This window comes from Sebastes umbrosus, chromosome 13 (assembly GCF_015220745.1).
Source record: "Sebastes umbrosus isolate fSebUmb1 chromosome 13, fSebUmb1.pri, whole genome shotgun sequence".
NCBI classification, from domain to species: Eukaryota; Metazoa; Chordata; class Actinopteri; order Perciformes; family Sebastidae; genus Sebastes; species Sebastes umbrosus.
In genome coordinates, this window is record NC_051281.1 from 15,044,314 (window position 1) to 15,068,325 (window position 24,012).

General features: G+C 40.6%; 1 protein-coding gene across 1 annotated transcript in view; it reads left to right on the forward strand.

Moving 5' to 3' along the window:
* Positions 1-22,285, forward strand: part of scn1laa (sodium channel, voltage-gated, type I-like, alpha) — a 29,557-nt gene extending 7,272 nt beyond the window's left edge. The window contains exons 6-27 of the mRNA XM_037790612.1: positions 1,475-1,566; positions 2,844-3,083; positions 3,758-3,821; positions 3,949-4,090; positions 5,681-5,887; positions 7,190-7,456; positions 8,783-9,154; positions 9,901-10,027; positions 10,136-10,371; positions 10,464-10,637; positions 10,730-11,086; positions 11,264-11,749; positions 14,446-14,578; positions 14,688-14,842; positions 15,051-15,224; positions 15,314-15,436; positions 17,425-17,700; positions 17,834-17,890; positions 19,043-19,180; positions 19,323-19,427; positions 19,528-19,798; positions 19,896-22,285. Of these exons, the coding sequence (XP_037646540.1) occupies positions 1,475-1,566; positions 2,844-3,083; positions 3,758-3,821; positions 3,949-4,090; positions 5,681-5,887; positions 7,190-7,456; positions 8,783-9,154; positions 9,901-10,027; positions 10,136-10,371; positions 10,464-10,637; positions 10,730-11,086; positions 11,264-11,749; positions 14,446-14,578; positions 14,688-14,842; positions 15,051-15,224; positions 15,314-15,436; positions 17,425-17,700; positions 17,834-17,890; positions 19,043-19,180; positions 19,323-19,427; positions 19,528-19,798; positions 19,896-21,082 (5,383 nt within the window). The 3' untranslated portion in view covers positions 21,083-22,285. The remainder of the gene's footprint in view (positions 1-1,474; positions 1,567-2,843; positions 3,084-3,757; positions 3,822-3,948; positions 4,091-5,680; positions 5,888-7,189; positions 7,457-8,782; positions 9,155-9,900; positions 10,028-10,135; positions 10,372-10,463; positions 10,638-10,729; positions 11,087-11,263; positions 11,750-14,445; positions 14,579-14,687; positions 14,843-15,050; positions 15,225-15,313; positions 15,437-17,424; positions 17,701-17,833; positions 17,891-19,042; positions 19,181-19,322; positions 19,428-19,527; positions 19,799-19,895) is intronic.
* The last annotated feature ends 1,727 nt before the right edge of the window (positions 22,286-24,012 follow it).

The window sequence follows — 24,012 nt, forward strand, 5'->3', positions numbered from 1 at the left end:
GGTTTCATTGTTGGTAACAAAAGCAACAGTTTCGTCAAAATGTGTTACTGTTTATTTATTACATATTACCAGTTATCATTTAGTTCAAAGCCATTTTTAAGGTCTTAAAGATAAGGCTGGTGTTATTCTATATTTTTCTTACAGTCAAACAAATCGCAAACCAATAATGCATTGGAACGTCTTTCAGCACTTTCTGATTTCCCTACCCCGTCCGTAGCACTCAACCACAAGCCCATTCGTACCTACTTAAAGGGACTATTTGTAACTTTCAGAAATGCTTGTTAACAGCGACACCTGTGGCCGTGAAATCAACGAAAGTCAGCGTCGGGCTCGCGCTTGCTCGCTCTCAATATACCTGAACGAGCATCGCTCAAAACAGTGAGGCGACACAAGTCAGCTAAAACCACAATATCACTCTATATTTTAGCTGCTTGGCAGTAATGTTAGCTGACCAGACGAAGGTCTCTCCATGAACATGATTTAGATCTGATCCTAGTGTTGGCTTTTCCTGCCTAAGTGCAGGCTGAGGCAGCGGGGCTCTCCAGCGTGTCTCCCTGCTCTCTCCGCCCGCAGCCGGAGAGAGCAGAGGAGACACCGGCACCCGGTCGGTAACGAGAAGACAACGTAACTCTCTGTAGAGCTCCATCACTTCACAAGACACGGAAAACCTCTGTTGGTCTGGAGGAGCTGCAGCAGTTATTTCTGCACAAACGTCCCCTGTGCATTCACTAGATATTCTCAGAGCTAAACTAACTCTTCTGCCGTGTGGAGTGAACGCGCGTTCACGTCTAGAGGTGGAGCGAGCTGAGCTGTCTGAGTGAAGGCGAGCAGGCAGAGGAGGAGTGTACAGCGGCTACACGCGAACGCGCATATGGGAGCGCGCATGTGTGACGACCCGCTACATTTATGCGCGTACAAAGTTACAAATAGTCCCTTTAAGATGGAAATCTTTTAAAATGCCTCACAAATATATTTAGTTTCAATTTTAAAAAAGGTGAAATAATTTTCTAAAACGGCTGGACACTGGTTTTATAGTTAGGCACTATTGTTAGCTGTGGATTAATACACATTTGGTGAGTTTTAACAGCAGCCCAGGGTCATTCTAATGAAGGAACATGTTACCCAGAGAAACAATGTGGCCCTTTTATGTTTTTATTACTTTTTGGAGAACAATGGAGGTCTATGGCACAAAATATTTTTTTGGTTTGGGTATCTTTAAGGGATTTGTTGACAATAAGAACAATATAGAATATCACCAAACTTATCCTTTAAGTTTGTATCACATAGTGCATCACATTGCTCATCACAGTGACCTCCTCACCAATGTGCATGCCTCAGTTTATACGACTGACTGCTTCACCTGATACTGTATGTACAAACATGTAATTATGTAGTTTATCTATTTAACATTGTTGGCTTCTGTGTTACATGCATTGTTGTTAATATTCCATAGTAATTCTAAGTTTCCCTGCAGGTATGCAACAGAGGTTTTTAGCCTTGGCAATTTCTCAGCTCTTCGCACATTCAGAGTGCTGAGAGCTTTTAAAGCTATTTCAGTTATCCCAGGTAAGCAGTAGGAGCAAGTGCATGCTATTTAGCCTCTTGCACGATTTCCTCCCACTGCCCCTCAACCCTCCGCTCCTCCAGTCGCCTCCCCTCCTGCTGCGACTGCCATGACATGTATGCCGGATGCTCCCCTGACTCCACCTGTCCACCTCCTTATCACAGATGTGTCACAGAGTTGTTTCAGCAATCTGAACTTCCACAATCCTAAAAAAAAAAATCTTGGGCATCCCAGATGAGAGCTAGTTCAAATGGGTGTGTCTTCAGGTCTTTAATGGATCAGTTTCTGAGTCCAGCTGTTTGATTAGCCACTGAAATCAGGACTCTTAAGCAGCAAAATTCAAGGAGAACAGTCAATTTAATCTGCGCCTTCCTTCACAGCCATTTGCTCCTCTTTTCTTGCGGTTAATGAAGGCATAATTTGATATCATCTGTGGTGAGGGTGTGTCCCATTATTGCTGCATGTCCAGTACGTCATCACTGAAATGCATGATGCTAATTTCCTGTGTTACGTTATTCTGACCGTTTGCCACATTGAGTTTTGACAGTTTTGACCTCCATGTTGTCAAAAATATTGAGAGCAAAATGTAATTAAAGGGAGTGGCTAAAGTCTTATTTGTTGTAGTATTTCTAGTGTTTGCTATTAAAACATCACATTAATTGTAAGGGGTCTTTATCTCATTGCTTAGATGATAGTGGAAATAAATAAAGAATGAATGTTTTACTTTAAAGGGGTCTTCACCGATTTTACACATCAAAAAGTCCACTGCATCTGTGCAAAAAAAAACTTTTGCTGCTACAGGGAGATAAGTGAAGTTTGATAAATTGCCTCAAGTGATGTCACTTGAGTCAGCACTGAGGCTGATGACTACAAGTTTGAGAATTAAAATAAATCTGGGGGTGTGGAGTTAGAAAGAAGTGAGCTTACCAGACCTCTGTAGCCCTGAGACTTGAGGCTTGAGGCCACTTTAACCGCTAGCATAACACACCCAAATCTATAACAGAACTGTCCAGTTGCATTGTGGGTGTTGTAGGTTTTTACAAGGCCTGGAACAAAAAAAAGACGTTATCTCTGGTTCTGCTGCATTAACCTTTTTTATTTAAATGTTCCATTGTGAGTCCAACAATGTTACAGAAGTGCAGCACTAAATCGGTGGAGTAGCCTTTTAAAGACAGAGCTCACTGGCATCACTTTTTATTGTTTGCACATGCCTGCTGTTAATGTTGACAGTGTCTTATAATTGACTACTCAAAGTAACAAGTGATACTGTATCTGGCAGGCCTGAAGACCATCGTTGGTGCGTTGTTCCAGTCAGTGAAGAAGCTTGCCGATGTGATGATTCTCACCGTCTTCTGCTTGAGCGTCTTCGCCCTCATAGGGTTACAACTGTTCATGGGCCATTTAAAGCAAAAGTGTGTCAGAAATCTGAATGATACATTACTTAATGTGACCAACATAAATGGAACACGCGACAATGTAACGATCGACACGTATTGGCACAACCACACGAGCAATGAAGGTGAGTATTTTACTGTTCTACTTTGAGTTGGTGACTCAAAGTAACACAAAAAACAACACACAAATCATTATTGTGTTAAGGATAAATGAGAAGTCGTGATTAGGCCCACTTGTCATTATTATTTGTGTTTTCTTTCAATATTCACCACTTTATTAGGTGCACTTCTACAATCTAATGCAATTAGATACGACAATGCACTATATTCCATCTATGTGAGGCTTTCCATATTTAGTTTTTTTTTTGTTTTTTTTTACATTGTCTCAGAGATGCAATACAATGTAATTTATGAGGCTATATTTAATGATGCTGTTGTACAGAATTGGACTGCATTATATTGAGAGATGTATTATTTATCATCCTCATTGGGGTGGACAAAACTTTAGAACCACTAGAAACATCATTAATGCCGCCTACTTTAACAACAGCACTAACCACAGCCTCAACAAATGTCCATAGAGTTGAAATGACACCTCAGTGACCCTGTTTCAACAATAACTAAACACTACAGGGCTCTCAGAGAGATTGTTTGTTGCAGCACTCTTCTGCAGGAATGCTTTAGAGGTGTACCCATTCAAATTATAATTGTTATATTATAATTCATTGTCTATCATGGGCTTTTTTTAGCAACCACTGCTGACAAAAAAAGTGTGTTTTTTTCTTTGTTTCCCCATCAGAAAATTATTATTACCTCCCAGACAGAAAAGACCCATTGCTTTGTGGAAACGGCAGTGCAGCTGGGTAAGCTTATTCCCCAACCATTAGAAGACTGGATACAATATAGAATGCATATAATCCTTGTATGATGCATTAACATTACCGTATGGACGGTTCCCTCTGAGCTTCACAGACTCTCTGTTTGTTGCAGGCAGTGTCCAGAGGGGTTCAGGTGCCTCAGAGTGGGAAGGAACCCAGACTACGATTACACCAGTTTTGACTCGTTTGGTTGGGCCTTCCTCTCTCTGTTTAGACTGATGACACAGGATTACTGGGAAAACCTTTACCAGCAGGTAGGCAGTGGAATTAGAATGACTGGATGGACTTTTTCAGGCATATAATACATATAAATGGATGTGATTTTCAGTTTGCACTTTTTTGATCAAGCTTCAAAAATATCAAATACTAAATGCTCTACACAAAATGAAAATAAAGTGAGATAAACACAATAATAAGATGATAATTAATTAACAGTTTAAACTCAACCCTCATGTAATACAGCTTAAAAGAAGATATATTAAAGAAAGCTGCAAAGTCTATAAAAATGGGTCTCGAGAAATATGGCTGCAGCAACTGGCTTCCTACAGTAACTTAAAGCAGCAGTGGGTAGAATTAGAGCAAATATGATTTAAAACAGTTATGAGAATATCTAGTGAATGTAGACTGGACGTTTGTGCAGAAATAAATGCTGCAGCTCCTCCAGACCAACAGAGGTTTCCCGTGTCTTGTGAAGTGACGAGGCTCCTCAACGAGTTACGTTATCGTCTCGTTACCGACCGGGTGCCGGTGTCTTCGGCTGCCGGCTGCGGTCAAGAGGCGATAACGTAACTCGTTGAGGAGCCCCGCTGCTGAAGCCTGCGCTGAGCAGGAAAAGCCAACACTAGAATCAGCATTGATTCATGGAGAGACCTCCGTCTGGTCAGCTAACATTACTGCCAAGCAGCTGAAATATAAAGTGATATTGTGGTTTTAGCTGACGTCTGTCGCCTCACTGTTTTGAGCGATGCTCGTTCATGTCTATGTAGAGCGAGCAAGCGCGAGCTCGACGTTGACTTTCGTTGATTTCAAGGCCACAGGTGTCGCTGTTAAGCAGCATTTCTGAATCTTACAAATAGTCCCTTTAACCTTAAGTGCCACTATGGGTCTTCCTTGGTCTTTTGGCTGGTTTTGGGGGCAGGTTGATGAAATGTTTGACCTCACGTGTGGTGGAGGATGCTGTATTTGTACGGTCTGCTTCTCTAAATGCGTAAACAGGCAGTGCTTGCTGTGTTAAGGAGGGGCTCTGTCAAAGACAAAGCATTCTCACATTACAATGTTGGTATTAAAAGTGTTCAAACAAACCTCTAAATGAAGTGCAGGTGCATCTTGGTCAGAAGGAACAAAGATGAGTCCCACTGTGACTCAGGCAAACACAACTTGAATGGCCCTAAAGTCCACTGAATAGGCTTAACATTGTAGTATCAGCAAGTAAAGCAAACAGTAATACAACACTACACTGTGTGTAACTGGGTAGCATTACCTGTTTGGTGCTATCAAAGAGCTCTTTTATGTCAGTGTCTCTCATGATATGGAACAGTGATAGTTTTTTTTTTTTTTATCTTTTGGTCTGATGGGTATTTTATCTAATTAATTCAATTGTAGTTTATGAGTTTATGCTAATCTGGACATTATTTCTCAGAATATATTCTCTATATAAATGCTGCTGCTTGGTGGAGCTGCAGCCACAACAACATAATGATATTCATAGACAGTATTATAGCACAAAGCAAGCGGTAATGTGGAATTAGGGAAATATGTGATAAAAAAGAAAGAAAAATGAATTAGTATGTTATGTATAAATATATTCAATAAGTATACCACTACATTGTTTATTTTCCTTCCAGACGTTGCGGGCAGCTGGGAAGCCCTACATGATCTTCTTTGTGCTGGTGATATTCCTCGGCTCCTTCTACCTGGTCAACCTGATCTTGGCTGTAGTAGCTATGGCCTACGAGGAGCAGAGCCAGGTCACCATGAGAGAGGAGGAAGAGAAGGACGCAGAGTTTAAGGCCATGCTGGAGCAGCTGAAACAGCAGCAAGAGGACGCTCAGGTTAGATCCCCATATAACTCAATGTAAAAGGACTGATTCCAATTAAATAACATGCAGTTAGGATGCATCATGTGGTTAGTACTAGAAATTTGATTGTTTTATGAAAGAGAGCTGAGGGGGTCAAGGTTGTTTCCTAGCAACACTGGTGTTATGAGTCTTCCATATGATGTTTACATTGAACAAACAGCAAACCAGTTATACAATACCCATAAATAGGATTTTGCCAGTGGCGGAGGAAGTATTTATATCCTTTACTTAAGTAAAAGTTGCACTGTAAAAATACGCCATTGCAAGTAAAGGTCCTTCATTGATAATGATGCATAAGTAAGTACAAGTGCAGAAGTAGTATTATTAGCAAAATGTACTTTAAGCATCAAAAGTAAATGTACTCAATGCAGAAAAATAGCCCCATGACTGTTTTACTATATGGTTGCAGCTGAATTTATGTCCTCTGTATGTCTACATTCTACAATTAAAAATGTTTACATGATGGATATTTTATAGGCTGATTCCAGTAGTTTTAGACTCAGTGTACTTAAATCTGACTGGTTTTAAACAGATGATTAAATAAATAAATGATTCAGCTCAGTATTTATCCACCAGAGTTGAAGGCTTTGACCTTAATGTTGGGAAACAAATGTTACACAAAAAATATTGAGCACAAAATAGTAAATTAACTATGTAACAGCTAAAATACAAAACCATTTACCGATGGGATGGAGAGGGAGTCTTGGACTCATGAGTATTTCTAAAATCCTGGCTACAGCCTTGACTATTATATCTTATATTACTGGAATATTATTGCTGATGCATTAATATGTAAGCAGTATTTTACTGTTGTACTTGGTTGAAGTGGACTTTTTTGTATCTACTGAACTATTGTGAAGTAGACGTATAAAGTAGCAGAACATGGAATTATTCCAGCATTTGATTTCTCCACTATTTCTTGTGGTTGCCAATTGCCAATCAAATTAGAAAGTTGCTGCACCAATGTAGCAATGTGTCTTAAATTTTTTGACTTGCACTACAGTACATGGTTACATGTGTGAATCTGCGTCCTGTAAATCATCCTCTTCAGACCTACAGGGATTAACGTTTTAATGCTCTCTCCCAAATAAGATATTGTGGGGGTTTTTATACCCATTAGACATATTCTGTTTCCTCCTGCCTCCAGGAAGAAATATCTGTCTGCAGATTGAAAACTTTTCTGACAACGTTGTCAGCAAAAACTGAACAAAAGAAAGAATCGCAACATTTTATTCCACCTGTTTACCCCCCATTGTCCTCTCGTTCCTCTTCTAGGCAGCAGCGACTGCCGCCGCTGCAGAGAGTGGGGAGGCCAGCGATGCTGCCTTTGCCCCTGAGAGCTCCTCTGAAACCTCCAAGCCCAGCACCAAAAGTGCCAAAGAGAAACGCAACAGGCGAAGAAAAAGGAAGGAGGACGGCAAAGGGGCTGACGAGAAGGTTCCCAAATCCGAGTCGCAGGACAGTATGAAGAAAGCTCGCTGCCGCTTCTCTGTGGATCCAAACCAGCTCAACTATGACATGAAAGGCTCATCTGTGCATCAGGTTCAGTATGATCTGTCAGTATGATTTGTCTATGAAAATAGTGATATTCTCCTACATGAACTGTTGCCCTGCTTTCAGCTTATTATGTCTCAACTCCAAAGCCCATTTTAAGCAGTGCATTTGACATTATTTTACTTATGTATCTTCATTACGGCATATTCTGAATCAGTCAAGAATAAAACAACTCAATAATTGTTAGACATTTCAATTTAATATCTAAACTTTTTTCAGTTTACAGTCCCACCAAATTACAGTGGCATAAGCTGTAATATTCAATGTCAACAACTTAGATTTCAGTATGACTCATTGCACCCTTTTTATTGCTAAACAATGTAGAAATACTGAATCATCTACCAAGCTTGTCAGACAGTAGCTGTGCTTGAAATTCATGCCTCCTCCGGTGGACAAAAGTGGAAAAAATACAACATTGCATCGGGAGAGATCAAACCTGCAGTCTGTGATAAGTGTTCTCTTAATTGAATGTCAGATGTGTCTAACTTTTGTCAATAAGAAGACTCGCTGGCTTTTGTCAAGCAGCTCTTTGCAGAGCTCAAAATGAGTGGCAGGCAGGAGAGGAGAAGCAAATGGATTGATAATGTGATTACCACGCTTACATTACAGCCGCAGACAACTGCGAGCAATTCCAGTGTCATACCAAGTCATTTAAAAAATATTCAGTTTATGTTATTCAACATATATATTTGTTAACTTTCCTGATCCTTCATGAGTTTCTAACACATTTTGTGATAACTTTCTCGTCATGCAATTAAGCCCAACGGAACGTTTCATTCACTGCTATCACAATGACAATGATTTTTTTCTTTTCATCCTCATCATCATCGTCATCAACATCATCATCTTTGTCTTCATCAACTTCTTGTATTCTTGTTATTGTCAATCATCTTCAAGATGCATTTTTTTATTTTACATTTTTCCTCCTTGCAATGCTCATCACTATTATGGTCCTCATCATCATCATCATCATCACCATAATCATCATCATCATCATCATCATCATCATCATCATCATCATGATCATCTTTGTCTTTTTCTTCTTCATCATCATAGCCTTCATCATCCTTAACATTCATCCAGTCATCACCAGTCATCACCAACATGTATTTTTAATTTTGCAGTTTCCTTATAGTCCTCATCAACATCATTATGACCATCATCATCCTCATCATCATCATCATCAGGCAACTTTTTCTTCATCTCACCACAGAAATCTCTTGTATGTCATTTGCACATATGACAATCGCCGTTCTCTCCTCTTTGCGACCAGCATCTATCATGTGTCTACTGAAGAATATCTTTTTCTCCTAGTCCTTTCTGAGTTTTCGTGGACCCCTGTTCTCATCCAGACGGAACAGCAGGACCAGCGTTTTCAGTTTCCGAGGCCAAGCGCAGGACGTGGGCTCAGAAAACGAGTTTGCCGATGACGAGAACAGCATTTTTGAAGACAACCTGAGTCGGGCGGGCTCTTTGTTTCTACCGCGGAGTCGTGATCGGCGCAGCAGCAGTATGAGCCAGTGCAGCTTCTTGCCTCATCCCCTACTTCCACGCAATGGGATCAAGCACAGCTCTGTAGACTGCAATGGCGTTGTGTCTCTAGTGGGTGGGAACTCACTCCCAACGTCACCAATGGGGCTCCTTCTGCCTAAAGTGACGGTAGATATGGCCTCCACCGGAGACAATGTAAGAAAGGCTAATCTAACGCAGATGGCCCTATTTCATTGTAGTTGATAGCTCTTTTTTATTTTGGTTGTCTTGCTTTTCTTTCTCCTTTTCCTGTGTGACTCACGCTGTGTGTTGTACTGTGTCCCTTCAAGGATGTTTTTACAGCAGCACCAAGTTCCAAAGTACAAATGCCAAAAATGTCATTATGCCACTAGCATGACAAAAAAAATATAAGCAATGAGGAAATTTTCAAAAATCTTTTTCAAACTTTGAGGATAAAGTGGCTGGTGTTTTAACTCAACTTTATACTCTTAATCTGTGATACATAATTGTGATACATGGCAAGGGAAGCGGTTCACGAGGCTTCCCACCGCCCTTGTTAGACACAAGAGTGGATGCTAAAGCTTACTACCGGTAATGCTGTTTTTAATGGTCATGAATGACTAAAACAATTTCCTTACCATTTGTTTTTCGATCCACTATGATTGGCAAACATATCTGCGGCTTCTGGCCATCTGAACAGATGTGCCATTATTGTGCCAAGTTATCACTTAGAGTTTAACTGTAAGATTTCCTTATTTGAGGTGTAGAAATGTACAATAACTTTTCTAATGCTATTTGATTGCTTCCTTTTACTTTTGCAGCTTTGCACTGTGATGCAAAATACTGACAGTTTTGTTCACTTTTGTAGCTGTTACTGTATATACATGGTAACTTATTTTCTGTAGCACAGTTGCATCTGTAACAATGGTTTCTACCTTCAGGCTGACACCACTGACACAGAGTATGGACAGGTCGGTGGAGGACAGGAGTTTATGGACTTCCTCGACGGCCCAGAGACCAGACAGAGAGTTCACAGTATAGCTAGTGTCATAACCAGCACTATGGAGGGTGGGTATTGTACACCATGGAAGGAGTATCCTATCTTGATTACATCTTGGATATCAAAAAGATAATTGGTATGTTTTTTGGGGTTTTGTCTTCACTTGTGTGCATCAGAGCTTGAAGAGTCGAGGCAGAAGTGTCCTCCTGGCTGGTACGATTTTGCCCACACCTTCCTCATCTGGGAATGTCCAAGATGGATGAGGATCAAGAGGGTGGTTAAACTAATTGTGATGGATCCATTTGCGGACCTAAGCATCACCATGTGCATTGTACTCAACACACTGTTTATGGCCATGGAGCATTACCCAGTAAGCGACGGTTTCACCAGAATGCTGTATGTGGGCAACGTGGTGAGTGGACTGTAAGTGTAGTAAGTGTTTTTTTGCAAAATAGGTATCATGTTTGCTAATGGTCAGCATTTCTGATTTTTGTTTTTCCAAAGGTATTCACTAGCATCTTCACGGCTGAAATGGTCCTCAAGATCCTTGCTTTGGACCCGTACTATTACTTCCAGGAGAGATGGAATATTTTTGATGCAATCATTGTCAGTTTAAGCTTGATGGAACTTTGCTTGGAAAAACTGGGCGGCATGGCTGTTCTGAGATCATTCAGATTGGTAAGTCTAAATATATATGTGTCATAGGCAATATGTTCATTTTGTGTGCCGAAAGATTTGAAATGACTTGTTTTTTTCTTTTGTTTTTACAGCTGAGAGTTTTCAAACTGGCTAAATCGTGGCCCACTCTTAACACACTGATCAAAATAATTGGTAATTCAGTGGGGGCTTTGGGCAACCTGACGCTGGTGCTGGCCATTATCGTCTTCATCTTTGCTGTGGTGGGCATGCAGCTGTTTGGGAAAAAATACAAGGACTGTGTGTGTAAAATCTCTTCCGATTGCACTCTACCCCGTTGGCACATGAGTGACTTCTTCCATTCATTCCTCATTGTCTTCCGCGTGCTATGTGGAGAGTGGATAGAGACCATGTGGGACTGTATGGAGGTGGCTGGGACGCACATGTGCATCATTGTCTACATGATGGTCATGGTTATTGGAAACCTTGTGGTACATTATCATCTCTTATGGTCAATTCATTATTCAAACAAGTAGATTTAGCTGATGGATATAAAGAATAACCAGCCATGATGCAGTTTTGTAGCTACATAAGTTTTGTTGTCATCATAAAGTACAATAGCTTAACGATGATGCAATCTTACATAAATTCATGTCATTATCTGATAGGTGCTGAACCTGTTCCTGGCCCTGCTGCTGAGTTCGTTCAGTGCCGACAACCTGGCTCGGAATGAAAACAAAGACGACAACGAAACGAACAATTTGCAGCTTGCAATTGGACGGATTCACAATGGCATTGCCTTCATCAAGTCCCGGCTTCGAAGCAGCTGCAACAGCGCCTGTCTCAGGAGGAGGAAGAAAGGGAAGGGCGAGGACAAAACTCTGGACGAGCTTCACAAACCTTTAGGGCCGAACGGCGTCCCCAACCATACAATCAAAGAATTTTCTAAAAATGGGAATGGGGATGTGACTGGAGTGGACAAAACTGGAGACAAGTACATAGTCAGCAGCAAGAGCGATGATTCGATAATGTCTTTCATCAACAATCCCAGTCTGACTGTCACTGTTCCTATTGCTGTGGGAGAGTCCGACTTTGAAAACCTCAACACGGAGGACTTCAGCAGCCTCTCGTCCGATTTAGCAGGATGCCATGTGGTAAGGATGCTCTTGTGGATTGGTCCATGTTGTCTCTCAAGGTGCCTTCACTGTTAGAAATGAGTTGCTCCTTTAAAACCAAGTCTTGTCAGCTATAATGTTTATGATGTGTGATGGATGACAAAGGATTTCAGTGTCGGTTGTGGTTCTTGGCAAACACGTCTGTTGTTGTAGCTAAGTGGTATGATCTGTCGCAGTAGTCACGTTGAAGCACTTTGCCCTCAGCCCGTGGCGATGAGGTATGAGCATGTGACGTTGGCGTTTTTCGCTGAAGATCCCATATACCACGACCCTTTAACGGGGGAGAGGCCGTATAGACAGGAAAATATCAGTGTGTAGATTACATTATGTGCCATTTAAGCCTGAGTGCTTGGGAGCTGAATCCTCCTCTTAAGGGGGCTGTTTGTGCTTTGTGTTGGAGGAAAGTTCAGTGCAAAAGAAAAGAAAGGAAACACACTGACTGTCTATTTTATGATTGTTATTGCTACTTATTTATTTATTCTCAGCTTTCAATAATTTTGCCTACGGGCAATATGTTATGTGAAGATTTGCAAGCAAAGTCATTCCTGCTTGCTTGCTGCTGCTTTACAGATGCTCTCAAAGCTGTAGAAGACTCGTAAGAACACTTTACTATACATTACATTCATCATGGAGATGGCCTGCGTCATTTACAGTAACCATCCAGTAACCTTTTTAACAGATCACCCATCCTTTTTTGACCTTACTTCATTCACTCTCCAGTCCTGAATTTGTATTTTGGTTGATGCTGAAATGTTTGTATCCATTCAAACATCAGTGAAAGTCAATTTAATTTAAAGAGGACCTACAGTATTATGCTCATTTTCAGGTGCATACTTGTACTTTGGGTTTCTATCAAAGCATGTTTACATGCTTTAATGTTCAGAAAATGCTTTATTTTTTCTCATACCGGCTGTGCTACATACCGGTCTTTTCACCCTCTGTCTGAAACGCTCTGTTTGAGCTCCTACCCCGCCCCGAAAAGCCCAGTCTGCTCTGTTTGGTCAGCTGGCCCACTCTGTTGTGACTGGTCAACCGAACCAAACTCTTCGGACTCAGGTTGTGCCAAACAAGCTGCTAGGCAGGTATTATGCAAATGTATTACTTGGTGACATCACCATGTTAGGGAAGAAAAGGTGGGACTTCAAGCAAGGCGTTTCAGGCACTTCAGGAGCAGTGTTTCTGTGGGGGAAGAGTAATTCCCTTTGGCGTGGACTTTGGGCTTTGTAACCTCGCAGACCTTTTACATGCACAAAAAAATATATATCACACTAAAGGAAAGGGGAAATGCACAAAAGCATAATGGGTCCTCTTTAATACAATTTATTTTAGTTTTGTTTCTGGGATTTTGACAAAATGGTGATTTTGACAAAATGGTGATTTTGACAAAATGGTGATTTTGCATCGTGACATCAAACCCATTGAAATGCAATCACATGTAAGCACATACATACAAAGGCTTCCTGCAAACCATGCTTTATAGATAATTCAACATGACACTGACTATTCAGAAAGAAACATTATATTTAATGTTCCACAGTCTTAACATGATTTTGCCAAAGTGCATCTGATAGAATTGAAGCACAAACCATCAACACATTGACCTTAGTGCTCACTGTATATCGCAGTAACATGCTTTCGTCATTCCCTGCACGGCATTAGCTGGTCCCAGGACACCCGAGTGCTCTTGCATTCTGCAGGAAGGCATTCAAGCTGCTCTCATCTACCAGCTATTAGGAGACACACCCTATAGAAAGCCATACAACAGCAGGCTGAATCGGAGACCATGTGGCTACTGTACAACACCGCCAGGCTGCAAATCTCCAATCATTTTTAGATATTTCTGCCTGATTAAATGTACTTTGTTTTTTATATTTCATACATACATATATACTCATACATACTGCATAAGTACTGTATACCATATACTATAGTCTCTAATGGCTAAGCAAACATTTGACAGGTAAAACAAGTCATGCTGGGCAGACAGTTGTAGTACGCTCATATCTTTTTACTCTTGTTTATCTAAATAAATAACAGCAACTATACAGTATAATAAAAAGAATATGTGAAATGATAATGACTAATCAATATCACCATCACATTTGGTAAAATGTCATGTCTTTGAGGGTCAGGTATCCTCTCCCACATTAAGTGGAGTTATGAGAAGGCTAGACAACAGCAGCAACTATAATGTAGACTTTTCTGTTGACGAGTAAGCTAATGAGGGTGCCCTTATGTTTTTTATTTCATATTTAGACTGCAGAAAGAGGATGTGCAGATGTATTTTCATGTCGACATTTAAACATAACATTTGTTCAATCTTGTTACAGCAAAAACTGATTCACGCATGCACTCTACCATCATACATTTGATTCAAACTTGAACTGAATGCATGGCAATGATTCTTGTGAAGTCCTTCTTACCAACAGCCTTAAACAAGACACACAGCAGACAACCGTTTAAATGGGAGTTTAAACATACCAATTACATATGTCTTGTGCAAGGCTCTTGGTATGTCTTTTAGTCTCTTATGACTACTTTTGTATGACAGTAACTTCATTTTGAAGAGAGTGCATGAAGAAGTTTGTGAACAGACAGGTGACAGCCCCTTACATTTGCCATGGCTCTGTTATGTTTGCTCATCTAACGCTGGTTTTACTCGGCTTCATCCGCAGATTGTAGACGACGATGGCCAGTCCAGCTCCTCTGAGGGCAGCACAATCGACTGTTTGCCAGGCGGGGAAGGAGGAGAGTCTGTAGACTTTGAATTGGAAGAAATTATGGAACCTGACGCCTGCTTTCCTGAAGGTGAGTACTACTACTACTACAACCACCACTTAACCTACGACAGCTTCGACATTAAACTAATACTCCATATTACTGGTAAATCACCATCTCCCCTTTGTCTCTGTCTCAGGCTGTGTGCAAAAGTTCAAGTGTTGTCAGGTAAACGTGGAAGTGGGCTGGTGGAAGGTGTGGTGGACGCTTAGAAAGACCTGCTTCCGGATCGTGGAGCACAACTGGTTTGAGAGCTTCATCATCTTCATGATCCTGCTCAGCAGCGGAGCCCTGGTAAGAAGAAAAAAAGACACCGGATTTATTTGGCTGCTCTCATGTATTTACATATTGTAAATATTGTATTGTTAATTCAGTCTAACCTTTCAAATAGAATATTTCTTATTCCCTACAAAGTAAGGTCACATTTTTGAATAAGATGTATTTATTGTGTTTGTATTCCTATTGACAATGAATTACTCACTATCGTCTTCTTCACATCCAGGCATTTGAGGACGTCTACATTGAGCAGAGGAAGGTCGTTAAAACGATATTGGAGTTTGCAGACAAAATCTTCACCTACATCTTCATTCTGGAAATGTTACTGAAGTGGGTGGCGTATGGATATGCCAAGTATTTTACAAATGCCTGGTGCTGGTTGGACTTCCTCATTGTTGATGTAGGTTGACACACCTTTTCTTACACAGAAAGACACACGAAAAAATAAATGTTGTTTTTTTAAGACATCTGTGTGTGCATGTGCTCTAGGTCTCACTGGTCAGTCTGACAGCCAATGCCATGGGATATGCTGAACTCGGTGCCATCAAGTCTCTGAGAACCCTGCGAGCTCTGAGGCCACTGAGGGCCCTGTCACGATTCGAAGGCATGAGGGTAAGAGTCACTGGATGTCACCAGCTCGCTGCACTGGTACAGAGTATAGGCACAAGAGCAGCCAAAAGCTCTATAATCTTGCAAAACCCAAAATGTGTTGCATGTAAATGAAGCATTCCTGTCCTTCCCTAATCCTCTTTCTCCAGCTGTCATTTGTCTTCCGGCTGACTTAAATATTTAAATGACAAAGTTGATTCACTTTCTTTCAAATTACCATCTAATGATACATCAGTGATGCAGGATTTGGATTAAAGGAATAGTTTAACAATTACACGTTATGTCTCAGTTGTGTGTGGTATTATTTTTTGGCTGGGAGCAGTGACTTCTTGGAGTCTCCACTGGTTGCCTGGAACCCTCACGTGAAGACAAGACTCCAGGAAGTCACTTCTCCCGGGCAACAAATTGTCCGGCGGCACATGACTTCCTTTAAACACTTTACAATTTGTATACAGTAACTTAAACAAACAAGACACGACATTGTTATTAGTGAGCTTTAGAGGTGCTGGTAGGTGGATTTTGTTAGATAGAATCAGGCTTGCTGTATTGCCTTGTTTTCGGTCTTAAGCTAACCATCTCCTTGTTCCAGCTTCATATCTAACATATAGATATAATCTGTTAAATATCAAACTTTTCCTATAAAGCAGTAGTAGGCGAGATTGGAGCAAATATGAGTAAAAAAAGTTATTTTTATAAAACGGTCGCTAGCCTATATCGTGACAGTAGCACATGAGAAAGGTAATCTGAAAAAAAATCATGTGCCTCTGTGTCCTCCGGTGCTCTGCAAGATTTCACAGACTGGAGGAAAACAAGCAGTCAGAGCTGATCTGGTGTCTGCCATCCAGCTACTGTCTATGAGATGTCAAACACTTGCGAACTCCGACCAAACAGTCAAACTAGGCAGCACTGATCAAATATGAATCAATATTCTACTACTGTAGTGTCTATTTCTCGCCTCAAATGTTTTCAGAAACATCTTGTAGTGCACTGTTTAGCTGTAAAATGAGAAAGTTTGTGTCCTGGCAGCCATGTTGAGATCTGCCGGTGAAATACCAAGCACCGCCCACCAGCCAAATAGGTGCGCACAATAGGAACGCTCTCTCTCTGAAATGACCTGTGATTGGCCAGAGTGTCCCATCATGGGCTAGATTTTCTAATGCCTGAAAACAGAGGAGGAGGTGCAGAAGTTTCAGAACACTTGAATTACAATATGCCAAAAGGTTATTATGGAATTTTTGCCCAATGACGCCAAAAAATGTGTGCCTACTGAAGCTTTAAGTGTTGCCATTCTGTTGTAACATCTCATACCATTACAATACAATGTGCAATATTTTGCTGTGCATTGCAAGCCCGGTCTAAACAGGGTTTGACGACTTATGTAACCAAAGGGGGGAGGGTTGTCGGCTGCTGAAATCAATGTAGCATGTATTGATTAGTTGTCATGTTGTGGTGTTCTAGCGCTTTACAGCACTGTGGTCTTTCCTCACATGGTAGCTATAGTGAATCCCCTCATTTGCATGAGTAGCTTTTCATGTGCGTCAGTAGCACTACATTAGAGTTTCCATTGTAATTTCACTCTTTTGGACATTGTTTACTAGGTTCTTTAATGTGATTTCTTCATGTGTTATTTATGTTTCTGCTTACAGTAAGCACATTTTGTGGTGCCGTCATGCCTCCACAAGGTGTTCTTTTTTAATGTTTCTCTAAAATGTAGTTGTTACCCACTAAGACAACTTTTAGATAAAGTACACCGCGTCAATCTCCTGCCCCTTCCCCTAATTCCTTTCCCACCTTTGCCATGCACCGTTACTGTATTTCAGCTATTTGGTGTTAGTCATAGCTGTGATAGGCTCATGCTGATGTGTATGTTGGTACTGAAACATTCACTCATGTGTTTTCCTATTCTTACCATTACCAGAGTGTTGTGCATCAATGCTACATCCTGTGATCTCTGCTGTACAGATGAATTGTGTTTATATGTTGTTGTGCAGGTGGTTGTCAATGCCCTACTTGGAGCCATTCCCTCCATCTTCAATGTGCTGCTGGTGTGTCTCATCTTCTGGCTCGTCTTCAGCATCATGGGAGTCAACTTATTTGCGGGGAAGTACGGCAAATGTGTCAACATAAGCTCAAATACGGATTTCACTTTGGATGAGGTGAAAAACATTTCAGACTGTAAGATATTGGGCAATGAGACTGCTCGCTGGAAGACCGTCAAAATCAACTTTGACAATGTTGGCTTGGGTTACCTTGCACTGCTGCAAGTGGTAAGTAACTGAACATTAGACAAATGCTGATTTAAGATTGTAAATTTGTTATTTGCTATATTGGTAGAAAACTGGAAGTGATAAAAAGGTCAAATACAATATTTCTTTGTGGATATTGTTCATTTCTTTAAAGGCTACATTCAAGGGCTGGATGGACATCATGTATGCTGCTGTGGACTCTCAAGCCAAGGTAATCAAATGTCAAGGTTTATCTCAACCTGTTTGTTACATTTTATAATCTCTCTTCTGATATCACAATACTTAAAGGGACTGTTTGTAACTTCTTACACGTATAAATCTACTGGGTTGGGATCCCATGCGCGCTCGCATATGCGCGTGTGGCCGGAATCTCTGCTCGTCTGCCTGTTTGCCTTCACTCACATACTGCGCGCATTCTCGCTGTCTCGCTCCACCTCCACACGTGCATGCGCGCACACTACACACTGTAGAAGACTTGGTAGCTCTGAGAATATCTAGTGAACGTTTGTGCAGAAATAATTGCTGCAGCTCCTCCAGACCAACAGAGCTTTCCCGTGTGTTGTGAAGTGACGGGGCTCCGCAGCTAGAAACGTTATCGTCTCCGACCGGGCGCCGGTGTCTCCCTCCTGCACACGGAGAGGGACACCGGCACCCGGTTGGAGACGATAACGTTTCTCTTCCTGCTTCAGCCCCGGAGGCTGAGGCAGGAAAAGCCAACACTAGGATCAGCAGTGATTCATGGAGAGACCTTCGTCTGGTCAACTAACATTACTGCCAAGCAGGTGAAATATAGAGGGATATTGTGGTTTTAGCTGACGTGTGTCGCCTCACTGTTTTGAGCGATGCTCGTTCATGTCTATTTAGAGCGAGCAAGCGTGAGGCCGACGCTGACTTTCGTTGACTTAACGGCCACAGGTGTCGCTGTTAACAAGCATTTCTGAAAGTTACAAACGATCCCTTTAAGTAAGTAGCCGTGTAATAAGCGTGATAATGTGCAGCTAGCGGGTCATTGTTGTGAAAGAAACCCCTTCAAGGCGATGAGAGACCCCTCCGCATCGCATCGCATCGCCCTGTCTGGGTTTCTTTCACAACAATGACCGGCTCGCTCTACATTATCCCTTACTTACTATGCACAGCTGTTGTGTGGAAACTACTTGTGCTGTGTGCACATGAAATCAGATCACAGTTGCAATTATCATTGACTAACGTCTTTATTACAACAACATGAGTTTGTTTGGCTTCACTGTAAACAAATACGCTAAATGTGTGGTCCATGAGTGTTCGCTGTTAGCACCAGTTGCCAAATCAACCAGGACTCATAACTTTAACGTACTAATGTCTCCATTTTGTGTCACTATTATAGCAAGACCAACAACCAGAATATGAGATCAACCTGAAGATGTACATGTATTTTGTTATTTTCATCATATTTGGAGCCTTCTTCACACTCAATCTCTTTATTGGTGTCATCATAGACAATTTCAATCAGCAAAAGAAAAAGATAAGTATCAAATCTGCTTTTTAAATTAAAATTGGTATTTTGACTTGATTTTCTGACAGAAATGCAATATTTAAAAGCATTACTTTCAGTAGCTCCTCATCACCTTTGCTGATTTTTAACATGTCTCACATTCCCTGTTTACTTTGGAGGTCAGGACATCTTCATGACAGAAGAACAGAAGAAATACTACAATGCCATGAAAAAGCTGGGGTCAAAGAAACCCCAAAAGCCTATTCCTAGACCATCAGTATGTTAACTTTAATCATCACTGCATCTAATCTGTATTACAAATCTGATCCTTGTTTCATAGCACCTAAAATGTATTTGTGTTTCTCTGTCTATTTCAGAACAAACTTCAAGGATTAGTCTTTGACTTAATTACAAAACAAGCATTCGATATTGCAGTAATGGTTCTGATATGGCTTAATATGGTCACCATGATGGTGGAAACTGAAGAACAGACAAAAGAAACGATCGACATTCTCTACAAGATTAATTTGATATTCATTGTCCTCTTCACTGGAGAGTGCTTGTTGAAAATGATCGCACTTCGCCAATATTTTTTCACAAATGGTTGGAATGTATTTGATTTCATCGTCGTTGTCCTGTCAATCATCGGTATGACTCGCTTCTGATCGCTGTGTTCAAATCATTCATTTTGTCAGAATATGTCTGTGTTGTTTACAGTCTAATATGTTTTGCTTTCTTTCCTCAGGCATGTTTCTCTCAGAGCTGATAGAGAAGTATTTTGTTTCGCCGACCTTGTTCAGAGTCATCCGATTGGCCCGGATCGGCCGCGTACTCCGCCTTATTAAAAGTGCCAAAGGAATTCGCACTCTCCTGTTTGCCTTGATGATGTCACTTCCTGCCTTGTTCAACATCGGCCTCTTACTCTTCTTGGTGATGTTTATCTATGCCATCTTTGGCATGTCAAATTTTGCTTACGTCAAGAGGGAAGCAGGCATCGATGACCTTTTCAACTTTGAGACGTTTGGCAACAGCATGATCTGTTTGTTCCAGATCACCACCTCCGCAGGTTGGGACCGCCTACTCGATCCCATTCTCAACAAACACGGATATGATTGTAACGACACCACGGAGCATCCTGGCAGTAAGGTCATGGGAAACTGTGGGAATCCTCCTGTGGGGATTGCCTTCTTTGTAAGCTACATCATCATCTGTTTCCTTGTTGTGATAAATATGTACATTGCAGTCATCCTAGAGAACTTCAGCGTGGCCACTGAGGAGAGCGCGGACCCACTAAGTGAGGATGATTTTGAAACGTTTTATGAGGTCTGGGAAAGGTTTGATCCTCGTGCGACGCAGTTCATGGAGTACTATATGCTGTCAGAATTTGCAGATGCTCTGGACCCGCCGTTACGCATAGCCAAGCCTAACAAGATGGAACTGATCGCTATGGATCTACCAATGGTGAACGGTGAGCGCATTCACTGTCTGGACATCCTGTTTGCATTCACAAAACGTGTTCTGGGCGAGGGCGGGGAGATGGACATCCTAAGGGGGCAGATGGAGGAGCGCTTCATGGCCTCCAATCCTTCCAAAATGTCCTTCGAACCCATCACCACCACCCTCCGCCGCAAACAGGAGGACACGTCAGCCACCATCATCCAGAGAGCATACAGAGAGTATAAGAAACAAGCTGCCATGAAGCCCTCTGACACATCCAGTGACAACATTCAAAAGGATGATGAGACACACATTGACAAAGAGGATGTTGTCACAGACAAACTCCAAGACATTTCTAGCGCCGATAAAAATGAACTGACACCTTCGGCGTCCCCTCAACCTTCATTTGCGACAACAAATGGGAACAACAAATATGAAAAAGACAAAAGTGAAAAGGAGGTTGAGGGCAAAGATGTCGGAGAGCAATATCTGTAAAAGAATGCTGGAGATGCAACAAAGACATTTTAATTAATGACAAAATGTTTACAACCTTTGAAAGTGACTAAAAAGACATCCATTGGACTCCCTCCCTTAGTATGGATATGTACGCCAAACTGACCATGCTTACTTGAGTCTAACGGTTAGTGTAAAGTGGCTCATCCAGGCTGCGTTCAGGAGCGAGGATGGCTGTTTGTGCTGAAGTGTTCTGAAAGACACATTAGTTAATGCTTTAACTTCTATTGCAGCTAGTTCTGCTATCCAGTGTCTTGAATTATTGTTATATCACTGACTGTTGTATTACTTTACTTACCTTTTTTTCAAGCAGGAAAAAACAATTTTTACGTTATTACGTTAAGAATTCATAATTTGGTTAATTTACTTTTTATACACTTTTTTTTACTCTTCAAAAGTGGATAGTCTTTACAACGAGCAGCACTGCTTCAAGGCTGGTCTTACTCACTGATAGCACTTAGAATACTTGACAAATCCAAGAGACCACGTCAGACTTGCTGGAGTTAACTAGAGATGTAGACCTGCATGAATGTTTCTCCATGATTATGCATGCTAGAGTGTACTATTTTCATCACTGCTCTCTCCCTGTCCATCAGGCTTCATGGTGCGAAGAATGTGAGGTGAAAACTGTTACATGGACAGTCATTTTTCTTCATAACACAAAGCCCTGCTTGATTGCTGTCTAAGCTTTACTTTTCAACCTTTAACTGCATATTTTTATTTGGAAAAGGATTATGTTTTTGCGCGCTTTGTAAACTGTTTTGTCACAGTTTACCTCTCAATCTTTATCATGATAAATATCTAAATTGGATGAGAGACGGCTCAGAATATTCTGAATGATTGTCTCAAGGACATGGCATCACACATCTCATGTTTCCTACTGCTGTTTACATTTTATAGTGGCAGTTTGTCAGTTCTTCCCATTGCTATGACAACCACTACATCTGCTGTTCCATATTATAAATGTATAATTCCATTCATGTAAGTATATTTTGCATGTAATTAAAATGTTCAATACTTACAAATATACTTTATGCATAATGAAAGAATGTTTTTGAAGACATAGAATTTAACATCTGCCATCATTCATATGCATAATGCTTGTAGTGTATAAATAAACTGCATGCAAGACACTGATATAACCTATTTCACTGAAACGCCAAAAGAATAAAGATGACATGTACCTCAAGTATGCCTAAAATATTCATTTATTTTCTTTATATTAAAGACATTTCTATATTTTTTTTATGTATGTAAGGTCCTTCATTTAATTACTGTTTCCTTTTTTTAGGTGACTGTGGAGGGGTTAGAGGTGGATTACAGGTTGGGCTTTGCTTGCCTTTTTGTCTTGAAGTAAGAATCACCTTGTTATCGTCAATGTACTAGTGAAACTGTGTACTGCTTTATGTCTGTTCCTCTGTCTCTCCAAAAAAAGATAGATAGATAGATAATCAATAATTGTGTGCAGTTACAGTATATGCTTTGTTTACCCATGCAAAGAGCTTACATTTCTTGATATTTGAGCTGATGTTCTTGTTCAAACACTAAATGTGTGTTAATATACTGTGATATGCACACTTATTCACAGGAAGCCAACTGAACTGGTGCATGTACATGTTTTTGTTTTTTTCAGAGACCATATTTTTCTTGGATCAATGTTATGTTTAGCTGTTCCTAACGGTCTTTGAAATGTCTGAAAGTCTTATTAGAAAGTCAGAGCACAGCTAAGTGTACAATGGGCACTTACAGTATTTTATTATGTTGAGATTTTCATAGTGATTATTTATGTATTTCCCTACTTCAACTGCACATCATCTTTGCTGGTAAAATAATGTCATTGATATCTAGCAGGCAAGGATTCCCGATCATATAGTTGAATGAAAACTGATGAGTAATCATCAGATTGCATGTCGTAATAACTTCCAGTTGAGTGGTGGGATTTAATTTTGAAAAATGGATCTAAAGTGCTGACCACAATCAGAGGCATTAAGCATTAGAGTTTACAGTTATAAGCTTTATGACTGTTGCAATGCTGGCAGTTACCAAACCGTAATTAGCATTAGTGTCAACCCAGAACCTGTAAAATGTTGAAGCTATCAGTGTCCATTTCATGTGCAAATCGTAACGAGCACTCAAACTGTAAATGGTTCAACTTGTATTGCTATTTTGAATTTTTGGGGACATTGAAAGCACTTATGAATGTCTGACTAAGCAAATCCTATTGAGTGACATGACAATACATTATAGCTACATTTTCGTCAAAATATTTGATTCCCTCCTGGCCAAGAAGGGAGCTTCAGAACTGAAAATGTGTTTCATTTCATTTCAGTTTTAACAGAGACATCTGTGCACGGAAGCTAGAATCTGGTTTCTGAGTGCGCTTTGTGGCTCCTGCCGGAAACTATTAGCATCTTAAGTGGGTGGAACATTTTATTAATTATTAATAACAGTCCAAATATTCATTACAGTCCAACAACGCTTTTACCTATTGTGGCTGCTGAATCCTGAGGGCAGTAAACAAGAGGCTGATGGCAAAGTGCTGATTATTCCTGCCATGCTGTCTCACAATGATGTGATTATCAGTTTGCGCCGCACCCACTTACAGTACTTTATGGTTCACATGTTGTTTTCCTGACAAGCCAGTCAGCAGAACAACTGAGCTGTCTCTAAATAAATGTTTGGGTAACACTTTCTATGACGCCCATGTCTATAATGCATTATAAACATACATATAATGCATTATAATCTGCTCATAGCACTGTTTAATTGCAGTTATAAGCACTCATAAATATTCACAATGTTCTATAACAATAATCATAACACATTATTAAGCATTTTATGATTACTTATAAGGTCAAGTATCATAAAATGTAATAATTGCTGGTCACTCACTATTTTTTTTGCAGATCATA